The following is a 24,944-nucleotide window of genomic DNA, read 5'->3' on the forward strand; positions in this document are numbered from 1 at the left end:
ACCACACAAAAAAACACCTCCTTCTCCCCTCCCAAACCCGTCCCTACAAACTAGCAAATCGAATTATTAATTTCTTACACTGCATTGAAACTTGTATTTGTATCGTATTCTATTTTAGCCTGATTTTGTATCTCTTTTTAATTGTTCTATAATGTTTTATGTAAAGCACTTTGAATTGCCTTGTTGCTGAAATGTGCAATAGAAATAAAGTTGCCTCGCCTTACAATTTCCAGTCAGTCAAAGGGGCATAAAGAACACGGTTGGGCCTACAATTCTCAGCCTGTCAGTCAGTCAAAAGGGCAACGAGAACACTGCCTGTCTGTCTGGCAGTTTTGACCGCACCGCGACTGCTTTCTCAATACGATGGAGAACACCTTTAGTAAGCTGTGTGGAGATTTGAGTTATATAATATTCCTTAACTTGATGTTTTCTCCACAGAGTTCAGCAGGAGAGTTCAGAGGGCCTTGGTGATCAGTCAGCCCAGCAAGATCAAACAGACCTGGGGTCTCATTTATAAACGTGGCGTATGCACAAAATGGGGCTGAAAATCTGCGTACGCCACTTCCCACGCAAAGGTTGTGATTCATAAAAAACAAACTTGACAGGAGAATGTGCAGTCCTCCACGCAAACTCTGACCCATGCGTACGCACATTTTGGAGACAATAGGAACTGGTGACGCAAATGGTGAGGTGGTGAACTGAAGTCAGACTGCAGAAAGTACATGTGGGAATAATGATTACTCGTAATATTTTCAAGTATTGATGCCTCACACAAATTTTTTCTCTCTGTATGATCCACGTTATCATGAAGATTAAATCCAGCAGTGTTATTTGTGCTTGTACTGAGTGATAATTGTTTCATAAACATCTTGTAAAATCAAACTCAAATCTTAGATCAATTCGTTCTTAATATTTAATCGGCGCTCTCTCACCGTCACAGAGTCCGCTACGGAGCGCAGGAGGAGGAGATGGCCCGACTGCATGGAATACAGGATAGCATCGAATACCCTAGCATTAGATAACTGCAGAACACAGTGTAAATGTCAGGATTTGGGACAGAACTCAAATGCGGAAACTGGAGTGGTGGAAACAAAAATATATTTATTGTTAACAAAACTTGTGGTAGGAGAGGAACTGGTCCGAAGAGGTGGTTGAGGTCTGTAGAAGCTTGAGACTGGAGCGGAGCTGACTGGGTCCGAGATCTGGTGGTAACTGAAGGTGAGTATTTTCTTCTAGGACACGGAAAACAGACAGGTTAGATTGAAGCAAAAACTCAAGACTAGAAAACAACAACGAGTTCAGCGAGAAACTCATACTCTGGGTAAGTAACAATCCAGCGTCGAACAGAAAGTCTCACTGGACTTTAAAGGAGGTTGATGAGCTGATGAGTAGCAGGTTAGTTGATGGTGAATTGGAACCAGGTTAAAAGTTAAAGTTAAAGTTTAAGTAAAGTTAGATCTCATATTAAGAAGAAGTTCCAGTGTGTGTTTGAAGGGATTGCTAAACCAGGAAACCAAACCCTTCTGAATCAGATGTACACAGAGCTTTGCATCACAGAGGAAGGGACTGCAGAGGTCGATGATGGACATGACGTCGGACAGATTGACACAGCATCCAGGAAACCAGACAGACCAGAAACAAAAAATCAGACAGGAAGACATCTTTAAAGCCTCACCTGGAAGGGATGAAACAATCAGAACAGTGATGACAATGGGAGTGGCTGGCATTGGGAAAACAGTCCCAACACAGAAGTTCACTTTAGACTGGACTGAAGACAAAGCCAACCAGGACATCCAGTTCACATTTCCATTCTCTTTCAGAGAGGTGAATGTGCTAAAAATGAGCCTCCAGTCAGCTGGCTCCTCCATCCAGTACCTCCCTCACGGTTCCCTGCTCCAGTCTGCCTCAGCTCTCGCCACCCTGCGCTTCAGTACATCCCCTGCGGATCTCCCAGCCCCGGTCTCCCTGTGCTCTCGGAGCTCTCGCTCTGTTCCCCGTTCCAGTCTCTGCGCACATGCTCTTGTCCATGGCATCCACCTTCCCACTTCCCAGTTTTCCTGAATAAAATATCTTTTGCTGAGCTCTGCATTTGGGTCCGTTCTGTCCTAACTGTAACAGACACCCAGTTATACTTGTCAATCAAGCAAGACGAAACCAGTCAGTTAGCTAAACTTCAAGTGTGCATTAAAGATATAAAATCCTGGATGACCTACAATTTTCTGATGTTAAACTCAAACAAAACTGAAGTGATTGTGTTGGGCTCCAAACACCTCCAAACTTCATTATCTAAAGATACTCTGGATGGCATTGCCCTGGCTTCCAGCACTACTGTCAGAAATCTAGGAGTTATTTTTGATCAGGATTTATCTTTCAACGCCCATCTAAAATAAACCTCAAGAACAGCCTTTTTTCATCTTCGTAACATTGCCAAAATTAGGAATATCCTGTCGCAAAACGATGGTGAAAAACTAGTCCATGCATTCGTTACTTCTAGGCTGGACTACTGTAATTCCTTACTATCAGGATGCTCAAATAAGTCCCTTAGGACTCTCCAGCTGATCCAGAATGCTGCAGCACCTGTTCTGACAAGAACTAAGAAAAGAGATCATATTTCTCCTGTATTAGCTTCTCTGCATTGGCTTCCTGTAAAATCCAGGATTTAATTTAAAATCCTTCTCCTGACCTACAAAGCTCTAAACGGTCAAGCACCTTCATATCTTGAAGAGCTCTTAGTACCTTATTGTCCCACTAGAGCACTACGCTCCCAGAATTCAGAGCTTCTCGTGGTTCCTAGAGTCTCTAAAAGTAGGATGGGAGCCAGAGCCTTCAGCTATCAGGCTCCTCTCCTGTGGAACCAGCTCCCAGTCTGGGTTCGGGGGGCAGACACCGTCACCATATTTAAGAATAAACTGAAAACACTCCTCTTTGATAAAGCTTATAGTTAGGGAACGAGTAGAGGGAGGCAGGCCAGTACAGCCCAATCCGGTTGGGGAGAGTTCTAGCCCGACCAGGCTCCTCTCCTTAACCTGTCTCTCTTAGTTATGCTGTTATAGTTCTAGACTGCCGGGGGAAGTTCCTTCCTTCCTGTGACACACTGAGCTGCTCTCTCCTCTCTCTTTCCATTTGTTTCCATTTGTGTGCATCCTTGTCCCAGAAATGCTTGTTACTAACCTAGCTCTGGGGAGTTTACTCCCCGGAGTCCTTATGTTTCTTTTCCCGCCCAGAATATTCCCTTGGATTAGGGTGGCACCACGATCTTGGTTGGAGCTGTCACTGTGGTCCAACGCTCTGCAATGCCCTGCAGTGTCCGGCTGCGTCCTGCCAAGTGTTTGCATCCTGCTAAGTCCACCCATGCTGTGCTGTGCCACACTACATCCTGTAACGCCCTTCAGTGCCCTGCTATGACATGAACTACTACGACTACCATTTGTAGTCACTGTTCCATTATCTTTGTGACTATTATTGCCACTGTTCATCACATCCCCAACCGGCAGCATCAGACACCGCCTACCAAGAGCCTGGGTCTGTCCGTTTCTTCCTAAAAGGGAGTTTTTCCTCGCCACTGTCGCATTAGCCACTGCTAATGCTTGCTCTTGGGGGAATAACTGGAATTGTTGGGTCTTTGTAAATTATAGAGTGTGGTCTAGACCTACTCTATCCGTAAAGTGTCTCGAGATGACTCGTGTTATGATTTGATACTATAAATGAAATTGAATTGAATTGAATTAGTGGCTGTAACCTCTCAGAGAGAAGCTGTGATGCTCTTTACTCAGTTCTCAGCTCCAAGTCCTCTAGTCTGAGAGCGCTGGACCTGAGTAATAACGTCCAGCAGGATTCAGGAGTGAAGCTGGTTTCTGAAGGACTGAAGAGTCCACACTGCAAAATGGAAAATCTCAGGTTAGAATTCAGCTAACAATTTAGCTCCTCTGAGCTTTTATTTTCAGCATTTATTCATTATTGAAAGGACTTTTTATCTAATCATTTTAAGTTGAGTGGCTGTACATTGTCAGAAATAAACTATGAAGCTCTGTCCTTAGTTCTCAGCTCCCAGTCCTCTAGTTTGAGAGAGCTGGACCTAAGTAACAATACAAAGTAAATATTTTTAGAATCCTGTATTGACTTTATCAGCCTATTGCAGTCCTTCAGTTATATGCATCCAAACTCAAACAGGGTCATCCCCATGACAAATGAAACAAACCAGAGGGTTGGAACGTAGATCAACTAAAGAGATTTTTCTTCAGAACCAACACAACAGCCAAATGGCTGCATTACTGCTGATATCACACCAATCTGATGCTGATCTTACTGTAGCCTGTAGTCTTGTTAACATAAGATGGAGATCTTACCCTCACTTGTTAACAAGACTACAGGCCTATATCGGAGGGGGGGGCTGATGATGACTCTTGGTGTGAGACGGTTACGGATCCTGCAATTTGGGGAAATCTATCTAGTGACAAATTAAAAAAACATTATCATTGAAGGAGGGGCCTCAGTAAGTTTTCTATTAGTTTGGCAGTTGAGTTCAAATATCAACAATCTTTGCACAGAATCGCTTACTGCACCTTTAATTGTGCATCAAAACAATTATTGGCATTAAAAGGAATTTGTGTTAACTCGCTTAATTTTGACTGCCCTAAAAAAAGTGTTACGCAATGTCACTTTGAACATGTCTCAAATCACGCACCTATGTACTAACACTTGCTATTGGGAGTACATAGTGTGTTTAGACTGACGAAGTGTGGCCAAATGTGGCGCACTACGAGTACCTGAATACTGCAGTCAAAACGGTCAAAACCTGCAGTCATCTGGTCACTATCTTTGCTACGTAGCGGAAGCTACGAGACCACCACCGTCTTTTTAAACGTGAATCTGGCTTGCCAGGAAGCTGCAGATGTTGCGATTGAAATGGCAAAACTATACAAATGTAATTTATACATGTTTTTTTTTTTCAGAAAGGACCACTATACTTTAGTCAGAGAGTGAGAAAACAAGCCAGCTTGTGATGGTTTCCAGGGATTAAAGGACCCAAATGCAGGGAGAGGCAGGCAGGCAGGAGAAGGGTTGAGCTTGAGGATTTATTGATGAACAAAAAACGGCAGTACGGAGGCTGGAAAAACTCAGGGAAAAAACCTCACAGGAAAAACTTACAAAAACAACGCAGGGAAGAATCAAAAGCAAAGGCACCAGGCTTAGACACGCTGACAAGGAACAAACAGACAGGGAGGAAACACAAACAGACGCAAAACGATCTGACAAGAGACAAGGGAAACACAAGGACTAAATACACTAGGTAATGAGGTAATGAGGGGCAGGTGACACACCAGATGAAACACATTAGGAGAGACAGGGTAATCAACAAAGGCAGGAAAACACCGGAAGTAAAACTAGACAAGACAAGACAAAAAACAGGACTATCAAAATAAAACAGGAAACAGAAATATATACACAGGGAACATGAATATACACAGTCCAGAATACACAAAACAGGATAAATATACACAACAGAACAGAAATATACAGAATAAATATACAAGACAGGAAACAGCAACAGAAAAATACAGTCAACAGAAATGTCCATAACCGTAACACAGCTAATATTTTGTTGGCCGACAATAGGTAGATGAAGAGCCATTTCTGGTCAATGCACAATTTAGATACTTTGCGTGTGCAAAATTGACGTTATGATCACTCAAAGCAATATCAAGGATGCCTGATTGAGAAATATTTCGATGCTCTGAAACTAATATTAAGTCCAATAGGGACTGACTGTTAACAGACACTGTAGTAGGTTCAGTGATTAACTGTTGTAGGCCAGACACCTTGCAAAAAGTTGAAAGAGATTCTTTCAAGCTACTACTACGAGGCTGTAATATATTTGTGTTAAAATCACCTATAATGATACATTTGTTCTCCATGCGTACGCTACTCTTACAACAAATCATTTCAAAGAGCTCATAAAAATCTGTTTGCTGACACCGCAATCACAGCAGCCTTAGAGATACTTGCAAGTTGCCTGACCTCCTCAAGCTTAGGCAGCAAGCTCCTTGCATTAATATGAATAAAATGAAGCCCTTTCTGACTGAAAACAACCTCACAGTAATTTCTTGCATCAACAAAACTGTCACCAGAACAATGCATTGTCTCAAACTTCCAATCAACTTGTTGTATCCTTGTTAGGTGTTTGTACATGTAGACATCATATTTAGAAACACTGATACGTCTCCATCCCAGTTTAAATTAAAAGATGGATATAGTGACATTTGAACACCTTATACAGTTTTTATGCTTCCGCACTTGCGATAGCCGTGGCTGGAGGCATTATATTTTTAGGGTGGTCCATCCATCCATCCATCCATTCTTGTGAACGTGATATCTCAGGACCCCATGGATGGAATTTCTTCAGATTTGGCACTGACATCCAGTTGGACTCAATGATGAACTGACTATATTTTGGAAGTAAAAGGTCAAGGTCACTGTGACCTCACAAAATGCGTTTTTGACCATTATTCATACACTAATTATGACAACATATCACACAAATGTCTGAAAGGATAAAATGATTAGGTGATGACATTGTATACCCAAAAGGTCAAAGGTCAGCTTCACTGTGACATCAACACTTTTCCGGCCATTATTCAACAACATAACTCAGGAACAGAAGGGGAGATTCTGACCATATTTTACATGTGGTTGGATAATGAATTGGTGACACTAATCTGTGGTGCCCACCTTGAAACTGTGGTGATTGTATAGATCTTCTGTGCTACCGGGTTGAAGATGTTTGTGAAGCATACATTTAGCCAAAAAATACACTTAATAGCATTTTTAAATTGCTTCAAAGTCTTCACTACATACATTAATATGAGTCTAGACAGACATGGATGGAAACTGCAACTTGATTGGTTGGCGGAGACATAGAACCACAAGGCAGAAATTCTAGTTTTCTGATCACTATCTTAAAGGGTAATTTTGGGTTTTTATCAACCTGGATCCTATGTTTTTGTGTGTAAGTGACTAATAGGATAACAATCTTTGAAATTGGTCCAGTATTAAGTGTGAATGTTGTAATGTAACCCTATGGGGAAAATGTGCTAAAAGTGTTGTTTTTTTGCCACTGAAAGGCTTAGATTATATTCTACAACATCTTCAACATTATGGAAAGGATCCCTCCAGAGATAGACCTTTAAAACCTCTTTAAGACCTTTCTGTTTAACCAGAAACAGCTCTGAGGTCACTAGCGCTAAACCCACCAGACTCCATTTAAAAAAGCAATACTTTTGTGTATAGAGCCAACATATTTTCACATGTAATTCGGTAAACTATGTGTTTATTTCAACCAAAACTAGAGTTGTGATGGTTGCAAAAGTGGAAAAACAACCCAAAACGGCGTTTCATAGTTTTGTTTCTGTCGATTTGGAATAAAGTGTATTTTACATGGAGTCTGGTGGCTTTAGCGAATGCAATTTCGCAGATGTTTTTATGTTTAAAAAAGGATCTTACTCTTTAACAGAAAGGTCGACCTCCAGAAATCCTTTCCATAATGTTGTCAGACACTTACATATTAATCTGAGCCTGTCAGTGGCAAAACAAGCACTTTTCTGAACGTAAATACAAGCTGCACAATTGCCCTATTTGCTATTAACTTACATTGTAGCTTGTTTCACCGCTGCCGACTGCAACGATCTTGTGAGGTGAGTTTGGGCTGCTTGTGTTTTCTCCTTCACATTTCTGATGCCAGTGGGGATTGTTGATAGTGAGCACAACAATAAGCATGTTGAACAAAAGCTCAGTAATGTGCTGCTTTTCAATAACTTACATCTGGCAAAATCATCTCCAGTGCAAACCTTCTGCTCACCACTATCGCTGCTGTCACAGTGAATGAAAGAATGTGAAAACATTGACTTCCCAGGAACCAAAAAGAAAAATGAAAGAATGTTATCACAGTTTCTGTGGAAAATATAACGAAAGCACAATACAGCAGTAGTAAACCAGTATATCTGTGATATCCATGAGTGAAATTGAAGCCCATTCATGTTATTCACATTTCCTTGCATCAATCATACTGATTTAGGCAGGTATGGGCATGTTATTTCAGGTACCGGTGAAGTGATAAGATCAGGAAGGGCAGTTATAATAACTTGTATAGCCTGCGAAGGACGAAGGTTAGATGTTCCTGTTCTGATGAATTTCCTTAATGGAAATCTAATACAGTGCAACATTAGAAGTGCTTAATAGATTTTGGATAGCAGATTGTCACACATAAAAAAATCATCTAAATGTGAACACCTCGTTTTTCCTTTAACAGAAAAACAGTTCTACGATCCACTTTACGTTTTACATTAGATTATGGAGATAAAAAGTAAGAATAGAGACATCACTGGAGGGAAAAACAATCTGTGCCACAATATGCAACTAAGGACTGAAACGCTCACTTTGTGTTCTAACGTAAAGTGCCCGTAGCTATCTTAAATCATTAGATTTATGCATGCCAAGGGCTTATTTTAGTACCCTTTGTCTACCAGAGAGTTAGCTTTTAGTTAGCTAATGTTAGCTATGTATTAGCATGCTAAGGCACTTGCAAACATAATACTAAAGTTTTCTGATTAATCCACATTCCATTATAACACAAGTAAAAATGAGGACGTAACATTATGTCCTCATTTTAGAAGTTTTACCCTGACGTCATTTGACGCCACAGACGTAACTGTGTCACAAACTTATAACAGTTGGTTATTCAGTTCAGGTAATGCCTACCAAACACTAGAGGACTTTGAAAAGACAAAAGTCTAAAACCATCTCACATCTAAAGACAACCATCTCACATCTAACGTTAAAGACTGTCATAATATATAAAGACTGGGGATCTTGCAGGCAGTGGCAGTTTTTGGCACGGGCAAACCGGGCAGCCACCCGGGGCGGCATTTTTTCATGATACATGGGGGCGACACGAGCACTTAAAAAAAAAAATCCTGTAAGCGGTTTTCTACTGTATTATCTATCATTTCACTGTGTGGGGAATTGGCAAATTGGCGCCCCTGCTTGCTGAGAAGGTACCATGCACACTGCACAGAGAAGCTGTGTGAGAAGGGGAAAGGGACAGTTCACCTCTGGGTCGAACGGGTTGCTGGGCATAGGTGCTGATATCGTTAGTGCTCCGCTAATACTGAGCACCCACGAAGCTGATTGCGGTTATGTGTCAGTTAAACTTTTCATCTCCAATCCTATCCTGAGTTGAAAGATAGAAAGATAGGTTCCAGGTTGAAAAAAACGGTAGTTACCCTTTAAGTTACATTGATAATTAAATATGAGGATGCATTAGGGTGTTACGACGTAGCTCGAACATTATGCATGCAGATGTGCACCTCCTCAAATATGTAACTACACGTCAGGGCTACAGCAACTACAGAGATAGCCCGCAGAGATCACAAGAACTATGTTAGGTGAGTTTGGGCTGCTTGTGTTTTCTCCTTCACATTTCTGATGCCAGTGGGGATTGTTGATATTGAGCACAACAATAAGCATGTTGAACAAAAGCTCATAATATGCTGCTTTTCAATAACTTACATCTAGCAAAATCATCTCCAGTATAAACCTTCTGCTCATCACTATCGCTGCTGTCACAGTGAATGAAAGAATGTGAAAACATTGACTTCCCAGGAACCAAAAAGAAAAATGAAAGAATGTTATCACAGGTTCTGTGGAAAATATAATGAAAGCACAATACAGCATGCGCAGTAGTGATATCAATGAGTGAAATTGAAACCCATTCATGTTAAACATTTCCTTGCATAAAGCATACAAGATACAAGACTTACTTATAAATCTAATTCTACTGTATGTCACAAATTTTAAGAACATGTTGTCCTGAGGATGGAGCTAGATGAAACCTCATAGAAAGTTGGAAGTGGAAAAGGATCCTCCTCTAGGGAACATGAATGTCTTCATTAAATGTTATGGCAATTTGCATGTTCTGATTTCTTGAATGCAAGTAGAGATTTTAGCCCTGATAGTCACCAAATACATTAGGGATCTTCCTATTGGGACTATGAATCTCCACTGTCGGAAGTCTTGCCAACAGTTGAATAAATTGATTTTGAACAAAAGTGACAGCCTAGACAACAGACAGCGACATCCCCATCCTTAGCAGGCATTTAGACTGAAATTATATGGTATGGGCATCTTATTTCAGGTACCAGTGAAGTGATGAAATAAGATCCAGGAAGGGCAGTTTGAATAACACATCCATGAGTTTAAAGGCTTATCCAAAACCAAACAATAAGATAAATGGTGTAGTCTGCCAAGGACAAAGGTTTCATTTTCCTGTTCTGATGAATTTCCTTAATGGAAATCTAATACAGTGCAACATTAGAAGTGCTTAAGTGATTTTGGATGGTAGATTGTCACACATAAAAAAATCACCTAAATGTGAACACCTCGTTTTTCCTTTCTACAATCCACTCTACGTTTTACATTTGGAGATAAAAAGTAAGAATAGAGACATCACTGGAGGGAAAAACAATCTGTGCCACAATATGCAACTAAGGACTGAAACGCTCACGTTGTGTTCTAACGTAAAGTGCCTGTAGCTATCTTAAATCATTAGATTTATGCATGCCAAGGGCTTATTTCAGTACCCTTTGTCTACCAGAGAGGACAAGTTAGCTTTTAGTTATGTTAGCTATGTATTAGCAAGCTAAGGCACTTGCAAACATAATACTAAAGTTTTCTGATTAATCCACATTCCATTATAACACAAGTAAAAATGAGGACGTAACATTATGTCCTCATTTTAGAAGTTTTACCCTGACGTCATTTGACGCCACAGACGTAACTGGGTCACAAACTTATAACAGTCGGTTATTCGGTTCAGGTAATGCCTACCAAACACTAGAAGACTTTGAAAAGACAAAAGTCTAACACCATCTCACATCTAAAGACAACCATGTCACATCTAACGTTAAAGACTGTCATAATATGTAAAGACTGGGGATCTTGCACACATTGCAAGACTACAACTAGATTAGTTTTGAAAAATGTAAACAAGCTAGCATTCATAACAGCACTGTTGCTTCAGGACTATTTTCAGAGGTCAGATCATGAGCAGCAAATGCGCTACTAGCAGTAAAAGAAAATCAAAGACTGAAAACGTCCAGCCAAGCATTGTTTGAATTATGAAAGATATAAAGAAAAGTAACCAGCAACGCACCAAATCTTAGACCTGGGTGACCAGACATTCTGCTTTGACAGGGAAAATGCAGATTCTGAGTTGCGTGTCCCGAGTCCCGACAAAAGCCTGTTGGGACGCTAAAATGTCCAGGTTTACACCAACCACTATGAAATTGTCCCAGTTGTCAGCGATTACATAGCCGACGTGGTCTTATTATAGCCCAAATCCATGGTACATTGTCTAAAAAGCCAGCTAGCTAACTTTAGCTGCTGAAGGCAGCCCGGAGAGTCTGCCTGTTGTTACTACAGCAACCAACTACGTTCCCGAAGGCTTCCTAATAGTTTGATCCTTATTCTATGGTTTAAACAGTTTCATTTTAATCAGAAGAGAAGACACATTAAACACACACAGCTAGTTCCGATACTATTTCTTTCATTTTTTTTTTAAATGTACATTTGAATATTTTTCATAACAAAATGTATTTTGAGCAAACTTGTCTGGACGGGCCAGTGAGTAAAGTGGGTGGGCCAGTGCCACCCTGGCCCATTACTGATTACGCACCTGCACCGTACATATGTGATAATTACTACAGCCTTTACAGCAAATGTAAATGTGGGTCGTTATCAGCAGCTTACATGGCCGTTTGTCTGGGTGGGGACAGTCTGTGTATTTCATAAGCCTTGCCATACTTACCATCCATCCTTTTCACTCAAAGTGAACCATGACACCAGATTACAAAACAGGCTGGCTTTAACTCTCAGAGGTCTGAGGATGCACCCCCGTATCAAAACGATGCTTTAACAATGTTTCTATTAATATCTCAGCGATATTTCGAGGCAGAAATATGGTTTAAAAGTTCCTCATACCAACTCTAAACTGGCGCCTGGTACTATGCTGGAATGAATGGCAAAAGAAACAAAATCAAAAGACATAAGTTCCTCTGAGAAATACTACTTTTTGATATTTTTGATGTTGTGTGTTTGTGTGTGTGTGTGACTGCTTTTTATAACTAAATTCTCATATTGTAATGTAAAAATGCAGTGGTTGTAAGCAACTAATTTATGTGTACTGTACTCAAGTACATTTTTGAAGTACCTGTGCTGTACTTGAGTATTTCCATCTTTTATCTGTGTGCATTGTTGGATGATGTTTGGATGACTGACAAAAACACAGCCTTAACCCTTCTACTGAAGGGCAAACTTTTTCAGTTGGTGTCAAAATTCACTAGCAACACAAAACCACACGTACATAACAGTGTTACTTCTGATGATGTGATTTTCAGAGTGGGAGTCTGCAGTGAAGCTTTGGGGTGAGCAACTCATTTCACTGTGGTTAGAAAGACATTTGCTGGATTTGTGGTAAACATAAGCATGGGGCCTAGAAGTATTGTTTTATAGTGACTTGATAAAATCCATGTGTGTTTGAAGTCTTCTGTTTGACTATGTTTATTTCAGGCCTTAACTCAGCGGCTGCTGTTGGAGGAATCAATTCTTTACAGGAGGGGACGTGGCCACAACCTGTTTGACAGCACCTGACATGCACCTAACCCTGTTTACATGTTTTCTTTAGCAAAATGCCTATCTCCTTCTCTTGTTTCTCTATAATTATTCCTTTACCAATGGCTTTCAGAATTTGCATGTGAAGAATGTGGAATATCCTGAAAACAACAATGCTGAGTTATTTTCAAAAAGGATAAGTGGCACAGTGAAATAATTACCGGCAAGGGCTGGGGGTCTGTCTCCTCCTACGCATCGATGAGGAGGGAGAGGTCTCGCTCATAAATACTGACTTCAAGACAGCAAAGGGAACTGTATCTTCACAGGACATCCCTCCAGACCCTGAACCAGGTAAGTGCTGGAGATCACTGCAGTCATGACTGTATGGAATTACTCCTTTCATCACTGCCACTCTAACGCTAAATACTTGTAATTTAATTTGGAATGATTTATTTGATTTTATGGTTATTTTTTTGTTTTATTAGGGTTAGGGTTATTTTGTCATTTTAAACTCTGTTCTTATTTCATTTCAGCCTTCATAATCACAGGCACAATGGCAGGTTAGTGCATTGTTTGCTTAGTTATTATTTTCCACAGCATTCCATAATATATTATCACAGGGCAGGATTCATCCTGTATACATCCAGCCTCAGTGAGTGCACAAGACATGTTTTCTCTAAGCAGTAAAAGCTTATCAATTGATAATTTTATTTTTCTCTACAGATGCAAGCTTTCAGCAGGAGTTCCTGGAAACCCACAATGCCTACAGGCTGAAGCACAACACGCCAAAGATGACCCTTAGCAGCGAGCTGTCTGCTTCAGCTCAGAAATGGGCCAATCACCTGCTGGCAATCGGCGCCCTGCAACACAGTGACACTCAGGACGGAGAGAACGTCTACAATATGTGGAGCTCAGCAACCCTTAAACTGACAGGTGAATTAGAGACTCAAGCCCTTTCTTTTCCATACTTTTATCATTTGCTTTAATCGAAATGTACAAACCACTTTCATTCCTTAATTTCAAGCTGGTTGATTTATTCCTTCACCTGCTGATATAAGACTGTAACTATTGAATCAAAAGTTGAATTACTAAGCAATTAAACACACCGAGGGGTTCTAACTGCTTGCTCTGGTATGACCAGTAGATCATGGTGGCTTATGTTAGTTACTACTTACCTAATCTCGCATTGCCAGACCTTCGTTCACAGCGATGCGGAGGGTCTGGCTAGTCCACATAGCATTCCTGGATGGGAGAAAAACGTGTCCTGGTTTATTGGCATTTCTTCTCACAATCGTCTTGGGCGGTGCTAGGCGTCGAGCGGAGCCACGTTGCCGCTTTAAGGCGAGACACGGCAGACAAAAACACCTTTTTTCACTGGTCAATTTTGAGATTTTGGGTTATTTGTCTTCAATAACATGTCTTCTTTCAGACTTGTGGTGAAATAAAGTCCGAAATACACATTTAGGTCTTTATTTTTACTACAATTTGCCTGTTTGCGGCGGTAGATTTCACCTAAATTCAACAAAAGTTGGCGTTTTAAATCATCGCGCTGCTCCGCGACCGCTGTCTGCACCCTGTCGTCACATATACCGTTGGAAATCTCTCTTTCTCCTGTACAATGCTGTCGGATCCAAATATGGTCATTTCCTTTTTATCAGCAACCAATCGTGAAAGTAAAAGGGGGGATTTAACTCAAAATGCGCAATCTCATTGGCTGATGCCAATTTCTGACAACGTGATTCGTTCAGAATCGTCACGTGACGTGCTCTGACATTTCCGCGGTAGCTCAAAATGTTGAAAGAAATGCGTCGAAAATCACCTCAGAGAAGACGAAAACAGTTGTTATTAGCAAGAAGACACAGGGGATTACAAACTAAGACAGCAGATGATGAAATGACATCACATAGTACGTCGATGTTTAAACTATCGTTCAGAAAACAGGAGTGTTCAGACAGCGGAGGTAATCAGACGCTCTCTCTCTCTCTCTCTCTCTCTCTCTCTCTCTCTCTCTCAAAGCAGTTTACAGAAAGTCATAGCCTACATGTCATATATTAAATATTTGTCACATATGTACCACACTGTACTGATCGCGATACAACACACTATATTACAAAACAATTACATTACACAACAGTTACAGTTTTGTATAATATAATTACTATATAATAGGCTACTAAACAAATCTGTTATTTTGGGATCCTAAGTGGTGTGAGTCCCTCAGGCTGTAGCAGGCAGATCCATATGTAGCTGTCAGTGGAGCTGCTGTCACCTCTCCTAGGAGAACTACCAGCTTCTCTTCTGGTGTTAACTTTTTTTGGCTATTTTTTCAAAGTGTAAATCTCTTAGTGAAGATAGTTTTTCCCCGTGGAGGAGGAAGTGTATCTCTGTCTGACCCAGCTGGTGGTCACTGAGCCTGTATTTAGTCAGGATCCGTCTCTTCTTCGTGTCTCCGACAGTGTGAAGATAATCTGTCAAATAATAATTTAGTCTACTTTGTTTGTTTTCTCCAATGTTCTAAATATTGGTCTTTTGAATGAGTCATAATTAGTTTTGTTCTGTTGTGTTATGAACCAGTGCTGATGGGAGCCTGGTTAGTTATCTTCACCATCAGCTGACTGAGAGGACTGTTTCTGGTTAGTTATCTTCACCATCAGCTGACTGAGAGGACTGGTTCTGGTTAGTTATCTTCACCATCAGCTGACTGAGAGGACTGTTTCTGGTTAGTTATCTTCACCATCAGGTGACTGAGGGGACTGGTTCTGGTTAGTTATCTTCACCATCAGCTGACTGAGGGGACTGGTTCTGGTTAGTTATCTTCACCATCAGGTGACTGAGGGGACTGGTTCTGGTTAGTTAGCTTCACCATCAGCTGACTGAGGGGACTGGTTCTGGTTAGTTAGCTTCACCATCAGCTGACTGAGGGGACTGGTTTGTGGGAAAAGTAAGCTGGAGCAGCAGCAAGTATGGCCATCTCCACCTTCAATGAAGGTGCCTCTGCCATGCTTTCTGTTATGGAGAAGTTGTGGCTTCAGAGCACTGTTGTGACGGTCAATTCAATGAGAGAAACTGATATGCTCAGGACCTCAAAAGCTGAGGCTGTCACAGCTGCCAGTGTAAAACATAGTCTAGAGTCTAAGCACAGCTAAAATACATATGGTGCTGGAATGGACAGTTAGACTTTAAAAAGCTGTTACATCTATTGTTGGTCTTGTTCTGTGTCCATACACCTGTCCAGCGTGGGTTTTGTCTGCAACTTTGTGCATGATACGCCAATATTAATTCATTGAGTTACTGCAGTTGTAGGCCTTATATGCCTGCCATTTTATTAAATAATCAATTTTCATGAGCTTGAAATATTCTATATTATTATCACTAAGGGCCTGAGCATTTATTCTGTTTTTGAGCAATTTTTCCAATAGAAATGTATTAAATTCCACTATTTAAATCTTTAAATGCCGTTTTCTCAAAATGAGTTTTTTGTCATTCTCCAGTATAAACATCTCAGCCTATGTAGCACCTATGTACACCAAACTTTCCAGTTATACACTTAGTAGTATTCTGAAGATATTTACAGAGGGATTTGTTAATAAATCATTCCTGCCCTGATTTATGTGAAATTTTAAGCTAAAAAACATGGGGAAAATCGATTTTTTTAAGGCTATGGACAGTATATTTTGATTTCCTAGGTAATGAAAGCAGATATCCTGAAATCCCTCTGTAATTTTGTTTTCATCTTGTGTGTAAACAAAATGAAAAAAGAATTTTGCACCTGGCTTTATCATATGTTCAGATCTATCTACCGAAAATATATGCAAAATCGTGCATATTTAATGAGAAAATGCATAATTTGCATAATTAAACATAAACATTTCAAAAACTTGTAATACATTTTTTTTATATACTTGTGTAAGTAATCAACTGAGGAAGTTTCATGGAGATATCTATTATTTAAAAATTTTAGCCTATTCACCTGTAGTGTCTCGCCTTAAAATAGCCTCGGGAAGGAACTTGTTTCATTGGAACATGTGTACGTTCAAAGGTTGTTTCAGTGGTGCAACAGAAAACTCAGATTGGACAGATAGTCTAGTTAGCTGTCTAGATTTACCCTGCAGAGATCTGAGGAGCAGTTAACCATAGTCTTCATAAATCGATCGAGTTTAAAATTACAACACAAAGAAAGTGGAAGGTAGCGGGACATCCAAAAACAGACATCTGAAAAGAGTGACTTCCGGTGGAATTTCTGGCAGAACGAGAGCAATCCTGGAAGTTGAACGTCGTGGATATAGACTAAGACATTCCTGACTCAGTTCTCTGAATGAATCACTCTTCTGTACTTATTCTAGTGTTACACTATGTTTTACCAATTACCACCCACCTGTAATTTAAAGAAATAATGAAGCCATTTCTATCGGGGTTTTTTTTTTTTTAGGAAAATCGCTACTTTGCGATAGTAGCTAACCGAGGGGTGTCAAACTAATTTTAGTTCATGGGTTACATCCCCCTAATCTGATCTCAAGTGGGCCAGACCAGTAAACCATTCCAGAAAGATCAGAAACTTTTTCTGCCACAGAGTTTCTTGTCAGCTTGATGTTGGCAAACGCAAGTTGCTTCTGCTATGACAGCGTTCTGAGGCCATTATAGGAAAAAATAATAATGTTATGGACCCGGGAGAGAGGGGTAATATTTCGAGAAAAAAATGAGAATTTCTAGGATTAAAGTCATAAATTTACGGAAAAGAATAACTCCAATATTCTCTGTGATTAAAGTGGTAAATTTGGAATTGGAATGAATTACTTCTCTGCAATTTTCACACTTTGCAAAGTCATCCAGTGGGCCTGGTTGGACCCCTTGGCGGGTCAGTTCTGGCCCATGGGCCGTTTGTTTGACACCCCTGAGCTAAACTGTCCTTCACCAACTGCAGTTCAAATCAAACAATCTGCCTTTAGAGCAGCTCTGTTTAGGCTATACAGCTCAAAATTCAACTACCAGTTTAAATGTTCATATCATGTTCATTCATTTTTTGTCTCCTCCATGTGTTAGGGAAAGAAGCTGTAGATTCGTGGTACAGTGAGATCAAGGATTACAACTGGAGCCGCCCTGGATTCAGCAGCAATACTGGTAAAACTCAACCCACATCATGATGAGTTCTACAAAGTCTGTAAAAAAAAATAATATGGTAACATACACGTGTAGATCTGCATCCCTAAAATATGTACCAGTCAAAAGTTTGGACACTCAAGTAAATCGGAAAGCATGTCTCAACCTTTGACTGGTCTTTATTATCTACTTAAAGAATAAGCCATAACTATGAGAGAAGTTAAGTTACTACTTTGTTATATTGCTCTGTAATTGTATTTATGTTCAGGTTCAGATGTTATATTATGCAGTGAATAACACATTGGAAGATAGCATATTCTCTTGCAAGTTAAAAACATAGTACCCCACTGCTGTGTTTCCTCCTGCAGGTCATTTTACTCAGGTGGTGTGGAAAGACAGCAAAGAACTGGGCGTGGGCATGGCCACTGATGGTCACAAGGTCTTTGTGGTTGGGCAGTACCGGCCAGCTGGCAACATGAACATGGCAGGATACTTTGAGAAAAATGTCCTCCCAAAAGGTGATATATTACCACAATTTTGCTAATGAGATTAAGCACATTACCTTACAAGGCAGCAGAAGTCAACTTTACATGTCTGGGAAACAAGAAGTGTCTGTTTAACCTTTGAGAATTTCATTTCCCAGAAATGTTGTAAAGGCATTCAATTATGCCTTCAAGTTATGGATTAGTCCAAATTAGAGACTACGTCACACAAAAGACCATGGTGAAAAGTAACTAATTTAGTGTACTTTTGAGGTAATAGTATTTTACTTGATGACTTCCATTTTATGCTACTTCATACTGTTACTCCACTACATTTCAGAGAGAAATATTGTACTTTATACTTCACTACATTTAATTGACAGCTATAGTTACTAGTTACTTTGACAATTGAAATTTTACATACAAAACCTATAATCCACTTAAATAAATAGGATGTGAACTGTGATATTCCTAAATATCCTAATAATATATGGAGTACTTAAAATGAGCTCCAATTTGAATAAGTACAAAATAAAATACTGTTTATATCAGTAGTAGTAATGCAAAAAAAAAAAAAAAAAATATATATATATATATATAATATATAAAAGTATATATATGTATAGATATATTAACCTTTATTTATCCAGGTAAGTCGATTGAGAACAACTTCTTATTTGCAACGATATATATATATATATATATATATATATATATATATATACTTTTACTTTGGATTCTGTAAGGCTTATTCTCATGGTCCATAACTGATATCACCATAAATATACAGTATTATACTGGCAGCAGCTTAGCCAGTAAACATCTGTTTATTTACAGTTTGCATACTGTTTTTAAATTTTAAGGTATTTTACTGTAAATAGACTTTACAGTAATATCCTGGCTGCAATGCAATTCCAGCCTTTTCCTTTACTTTCCCAAGATGCATTGGTATTAACAGTAAATACAGTGTGTAATCTGTAACATTCGCAGATAGTGCTGTAATATTCTTTTCTCCCAGAATGCATTACCATTTACAGTATGATCCTGTATAACATTAAAACCGAAAGATAATGTGAGATTTTAGCTGTAAATTTACATCAAAGGTTTACAGTATATTTTACTTAGTCATTTTTAAAACTGCTGTAATGCTATTAAGAGCCATGTACATCACAATATTTGTCTGCGGTCTGCTTTAGTTTTAGAATGCACATACCACAGACAAACGAATATCTGCAGCTCCTTTTATCAAAGAATGTGTTGAGAACTTATAGTTGTGGTTCACTAGCAGTTGTACCTTTAACATTTAGCAAAAAACCTTTATGTCATAACAAACATTTGTGTTGGTACAAAACTTTCTATACGCCTGACTCCATGTGCATGCAATAACCGCTGAGAGGAAACTTGCGTAGCTTTTTAAAGTAAACCTGATGCCACAACAGTAAGCTAAATATCTCAGTGTATCATCAGGGACAGATGTTTCCTCTGATACAGCCCTTTTTCAGTCAGCTAGATGGATTTTACTCATTCTTATCTGGTGCAGGTTTTAGGAATACACAATGACCTACTGTGCTTACACTTCATCAGTTGAACAACAACATCCCTTACCAGTATTTTACTGTCACTTTCCAGCGTAAAAGACAGCTGGCAGAGAGGTGGGTGGAGCAGACAACACTTCCAGTGAGGAAGGTGCAGTGAGCCCAAGGAAAACTTCTGCTGTAGATCCTTGACCATTACTGTGACCCCCAACACACTGTTGCTAAATGTTCCATGTTGTAAAAAAAAAGTAAAATATTGTGTAAAAATTGTCTCGGTTGATAATGCATTTAATAAATCTGTAGTTAAAGTGATAGGTTAAAGAAACTGAATTGTATTGTTGTAATCATGATTAACTAAACATTACTTCTTCATGTGGTGGCCCTTTAAATAAAGTCCTGACCTGCTCCATCTTTAACATTTTTAATATGCCACAATCTTTGTGACACCACAAATTAAAAAAATGTCAAGACAATTCTTGTGTTCAGACACTTAGAATTTAGTAAAAAGTAAAATTCATAAATATACTGCTTGGCTGAGCATTGTTCTTAGACATTACTGTTTAAGTGCCTTATGCTGTTGTGAATAAAGCCACTATAAAAATGCATCTGCAGTATCCTGTATTTTGTGTCAATGCAGTGACCTTAGTATTATTTTGCCAACGCACTCCTTTAATTCTTAATACATTTAATTTTATGCCACCATTAAATATATCGTATTGTATAAATGTTGAAAATGGACCAGGTCAGCACTTTATTTGAAGGGCCACAAATATGATGAAGTAATGAAGACGTGATGTTTAGTTAATCATAATTAAAAAAAATTTAGAATATATGTACACTGCTGTGACTGGTCAGTTTTTTTGAAGAAGATGAACATCATTAATACATCAGAAATCATGATGATTCATATACCTTAATTGATGCATTAATTAATATTAGATATAATAGTAATCCTTGTACATTACTGATAGTTCATGAAGTACTACATGAATGAATGCATGCTTTTTCATGCATGACTTCATCCATGATAATTCATGTGCCATTATTATAAAGTGTTACCATTGCAATCAGCGCTGAGCTATATACACATTATTATCCATTAAATCAAATCATTAATTCCCTTAATTTCAATAGATCCATAGACAAGTGACAGATTCCAGGAAAGATCTGAATAAAAAAATGGAAAATGCAAATGCCTCAGGCTCTGGATGAGGATGATGTAATTTTGCTCTTATTCTAAGAATTAAGTCCTAAACGGACCGACATTGACTCTCCCTGTACATTTTGCAAACAGAATATTGAAACAATATCTCACCTTTTTTTTTTATTGTGAAATATCCAAAAGATTTTGGACAGATTTGGAGTCTTGCCTTTTTGAACCCATTTTGTCTACTCCTTTAACCTTAAAGATATCATCCGTTTCTACGATAATTCAGGAAATGTTGCTCTTGAGTATCTAAATAATTTCATCAATCTATATGCCAAATTTTGTATTCACAAGTAGAAATTCTCTAATTAATTTCCTAATTTTGTACCTTTTCTTATAGAACCTAAATCTCTACTGAAGTCACTTAGATCGTTGAATAACATAAAAAGTATTAAAATTGTGGAAACTGTAGAGCTTTTTTTTCCCTGAAACCTCCGACTAATTGTAAATGTATCTTTACATGTACATCTTTCTATTTTTTCTATGTAATGATTCTGTTATTTCATTGTTTGTATTACTTTGTATGTTTTTTATTTATATCTTCATAAGTGTGTACACTTGATATATATGTGCTATTTGTTTACCTGATTCTTTGAATACTGCATTTTGTCAATAAAAAAAAACAAAAACAAAAAAAAACGTTCTGAGCAGATAGAATGAAGGCTAGATATAAGGCCAGCTCAAGCAGAGTTAGATTTTTAAGTGCTGCCCCTGCAAGAAGTAACTTCTGCAGCGGCCCAGTTTCAAGTCCAACTTGCGGCCCTTTGCTGCGCGTCATCCCCATCTCTCTCCCATCTTTCCTGTCTATCCACTGTCACTTTCAAATAAAGGGAAAAGCCCCAAAAATAATCGTAAAAAAATTAATTAAAAAAACTAATCAGAAGGATGCCAAATTGCTCATCATCTATCCATTATGTGTAACTGCGTATCCTTTAGGGTTGCAGGAAGTTGGATCCAATCCCAGCTGACATGGGGTGAGGGACACTGCCCCACCGTGTTGCTCATCATGCAGTATAAAGAATGTGAAAAAGTGTGATCATTCCCATGACTTTAAATTATTTTCAAGAATGATGAAAAACAAACAGGTACCTTTAAATTAGGCAATATGTAAAAAAAAAAAAAAAAAGTGTTTACAACAAAGTGTAAGTAGCTTGAGCTGCTGTGGAATCTATTGTCCATGTGAAAATAATTTCAAAAGGTACCACTATGTGGCAGCATAACAACAGAATGTGCTTCTTTGCTCGGCATGTTGCATATTGAAAAGCAGGACCTGCTCAAAAACTGGAAACCTGATGTTTTTGAAAAACTGCAAATTACACAAAGATACACTTACAAACAACCTAAATAAAGCATGTTTAATTTACCTTTATTCATCTGTGATTCAAAGAGATTTAAAACCATTTAATACAAATCTTTCATTTACTTTTACAGTACAGTGTAGTAGGGGTGGCCCTAAAATGATATACTGTGATAATGATTGATAATGTGACAAAATACTGGAGAATATTTAATATTAATTTCAAGAACATACAAATAGCAACAAAACAAGTCTTATAGTTTAATGTCAGCAGAATCAAGAAGTCAAACGGGGTTAGGGAATGTAGAGGCCACTCGGGACAGGGAACAGAGAGGGGCCACTCGGGACAGGGAACAGGAAGGCCCCAGGACAGGGAACAGGAAGGCCCCGGGACAGTGAACAGGAAGGCCGCGGGACAGGGACAGAGACAGAGAGGCCTCGGCAACAGGGAACAGAGAGACCTCGGCAACAGGGAACAGAGAGACCTCGGCAACAGGGAACAGAGAGACCTCGGCAACAGGGAACAGAGAGGCCTCGGCAACAGGGGACAGAGAGGCCCCGACAACAGGGGACAGAGAGTCACTGGGGCACAGGGAACAGAGAGGCCTCGGCAACCGGGAACCATGGGCACCTGGGGCAGCAGCGAAGGCAGAACCCTTCAGGCAGCGAAGGCTGAATCCTTCAGGCGGCCTAACAGGTTGGCGAAGGTAGAGCCCCTCTGAAGGACATCCGTGAAGGCGAAACCCCTCTGGAGGGCGACGGCGAAGGCGAAACCCCTCTGGAGGCCGTCTGCGAGGGCGAATCCCTTCTGAAGGCCGGCGGCGAAGGCGAATCCCCTCAAAAGGCCGGAGGCGAAGGCGAAACTCCTTTGGAGGCCGAATCAGCTGGGCCAGTGTCTGCCAATAAGGTAACAGCATCAGGAACAGGAAACAAGGCAACAGGATCAGAAGTCGGCAAATCCACCGACAGGGTAACTGGAACAGAAGTCGGCCGGACTACCGACTTGCCGAAAGGCAAAGTCTCTGGGGGGCAGGGCAAAGGCAAAGTCTCTGAAGTGCCGGGCAACGGCACAGTCTCTGAGGTGTCGGGCAACGGCAAAGTCTCTGAGGTGCCGGGCAACGGCACAGTCTCTGGTGCCGCGGTCCACGAAGGAACTGGGAGACTGGTCAGCGTTGACTCTAGGTGAACGGTCAGCGCAGACTCAGGGAGGTCAGTAGACATAGACTCTGGGAGGTCGGTCATCGAAGACTCTGGAAGAATGGTCGTCGAAGACTCTGGACGACTGGAAGACTAGCTGAGCGGTCGTCGAAGACTCTGGACGACTGGAAGACTCTAGCTGAGTGGTCATCGGAGACTCTGGACGACTGGAAGACTCTAGCAGAGCGGTCATCAAAGATTCTGGACGACTGGAAGACTCTAGCAGAGCGGTCATCGGAGACTCTGGACGACTGGAAGACTCTAGCAGAGCGGTCATCGAAGACTCTGGACAACTGGAAGACTCTAGCAGAGCGGTCATCGGAGACTCTGGACGACTGGAAGATTCTAGCAGAGCGGTCATCGGAGACTCTGGATGACTGGAAGACTCTTGAAGAGCTGTCATCTGAGACTCTTGACGGCTGAACGTCAGCAGAGATTCTGGAAGGCTGCACGTCAGCGGAGGTTCTGGAAGGCTGCACGTCAGCGGAGGTTCTGGAAGGCTCCGCGTCATCAGAGGTTCTGGAAGGCTGCACGTCAGCAGAGATTCTGGAAGGCTGCACGTCAGCGGAGATTCTGGAAGGCTCCGCGTCATCGGAGGTTCTGGAAGGCTGCACGTCAGCGGCAGTTCTGGGCAGCTGCACGTCAGCAGCAGTTCTGGGCAGCTGCACGTCAGCGGCGGTTCTGGGCAGCTGTTAGCCAGCTGGGGATCTAGGGAGCTGCTAGCCAGCCGGGAACCAGGGATGCTGCTAGTCAGCCGGGGATCTAAGAGGCTGCTAGCCAGCCAAGGCTCAGGGCTGCTGCTAGCCAGCCGGGATTTTGGAATGGGGCCGCTAGCCAGCCCAGGGTCAGGAGAGCTGCACGTCAGCCCAGGGTCAGGGGAGCTGCACGTCAACCCAGGGTCAGGAGAGCTGCACGTCAACCCAGGGTCAGGAGAGCTGCACGTCAGCTCGGGAACAGAAGGGTTGCATGTCAGCTTGGGAACATAAGGGTTGCACGTCAGCTCAGGAACAGATACACAGGTCAGCTCAGCCTCAGATACACAGGTTAGCTCAGGCTCAGAAACACAGGTCAGCTCAGTTCAGACGGAATACTTGACACACTAAGCAAGTTTTACCTGCTACGCAGACCAGCACCTCAGCCTGCGATGACGCTTGATGCCGCTAGCCGGAGAAGGGGACATCGAAAGCGCTATGCGAGAAAGCGGAAATGCGGAACGAGGGCAGGAGTTCAAGCTAGGTGGAAAGCTAACGCTAGCCGGCCACCTGTCCCATCCATCCTGCTTGCAAATGTCCGGGCTGAAAATCTGCGTACGCCACTTCCCACGCAAAGGTTGTGATTTATAAAAAACAAACTTGACAGGAGAATGTGCAGTCCTCCACGCAAACTCTGACCCATGCGTATGCACATTTTGGAGACAATAGGAATTGGCGACGCAAATGGTGAGGTGGTGAACTGAAGTCAGACTG

The 24,944-nt window shown here is 40.7% G+C and overlaps 1 protein-coding gene and 1 long non-coding RNA gene across 3 annotated transcripts; both read left to right on the top strand.

The window, feature by feature from the left end:
• Positions 1-3,728: 3,728 nt before the first annotated feature.
• LOC116050641 lies at positions 3,729-5,078 on the top strand. The gene is made up of 2 exons (XR_004105119.2): positions 3,729-3,897; positions 3,989-5,078. It is a non-coding gene; the product is annotated as an uncharacterized LOC116050641 (long non-coding RNA).
• Positions 5,079-12,799: 7,721 nt separating this feature from the next.
• On the top strand, positions 12,800-20,382 carry LOC116050639 (Golgi-associated plant pathogenesis-related protein 1-like). 2 transcript variants are annotated; one of them, XM_031300860.2, is made up of 7 exons: positions 12,800-13,014; positions 13,197-13,223; positions 13,387-13,596; positions 17,704-17,781; positions 18,129-18,278; positions 19,872-20,014; positions 20,100-20,382. In XM_031300860.2, the coding sequence occupies exons 2-6, from the start codon at positions 13,217-13,219 to the stop codon at positions 19,874-19,876; spliced, it is 450 nt and encodes a 149-aa protein (XP_031156720.1). In that variant the 5' UTR covers positions 12,800-13,014; positions 13,197-13,216; the 3' UTR covers positions 19,877-20,014; positions 20,100-20,382. The 2 variants fall into 2 exon arrangements, with proteins under 2 accessions (XP_031156720.1, XP_035854322.1); XM_035998429.1 differs by lacking the exon at positions 13,197-13,223 and having other exon boundaries at positions 12,817-13,014.
• Positions 20,383-24,944: the final 4,562 nt, after the last annotated feature.

The sequence above is a fragment of the Sander lucioperca genome, chromosome 2 (genome assembly GCF_008315115.2).
Source record: "Sander lucioperca isolate FBNREF2018 chromosome 2, SLUC_FBN_1.2, whole genome shotgun sequence".
NCBI classification, from domain to species: Eukaryota; Metazoa; Chordata; class Actinopteri; order Perciformes; family Percidae; genus Sander; species Sander lucioperca.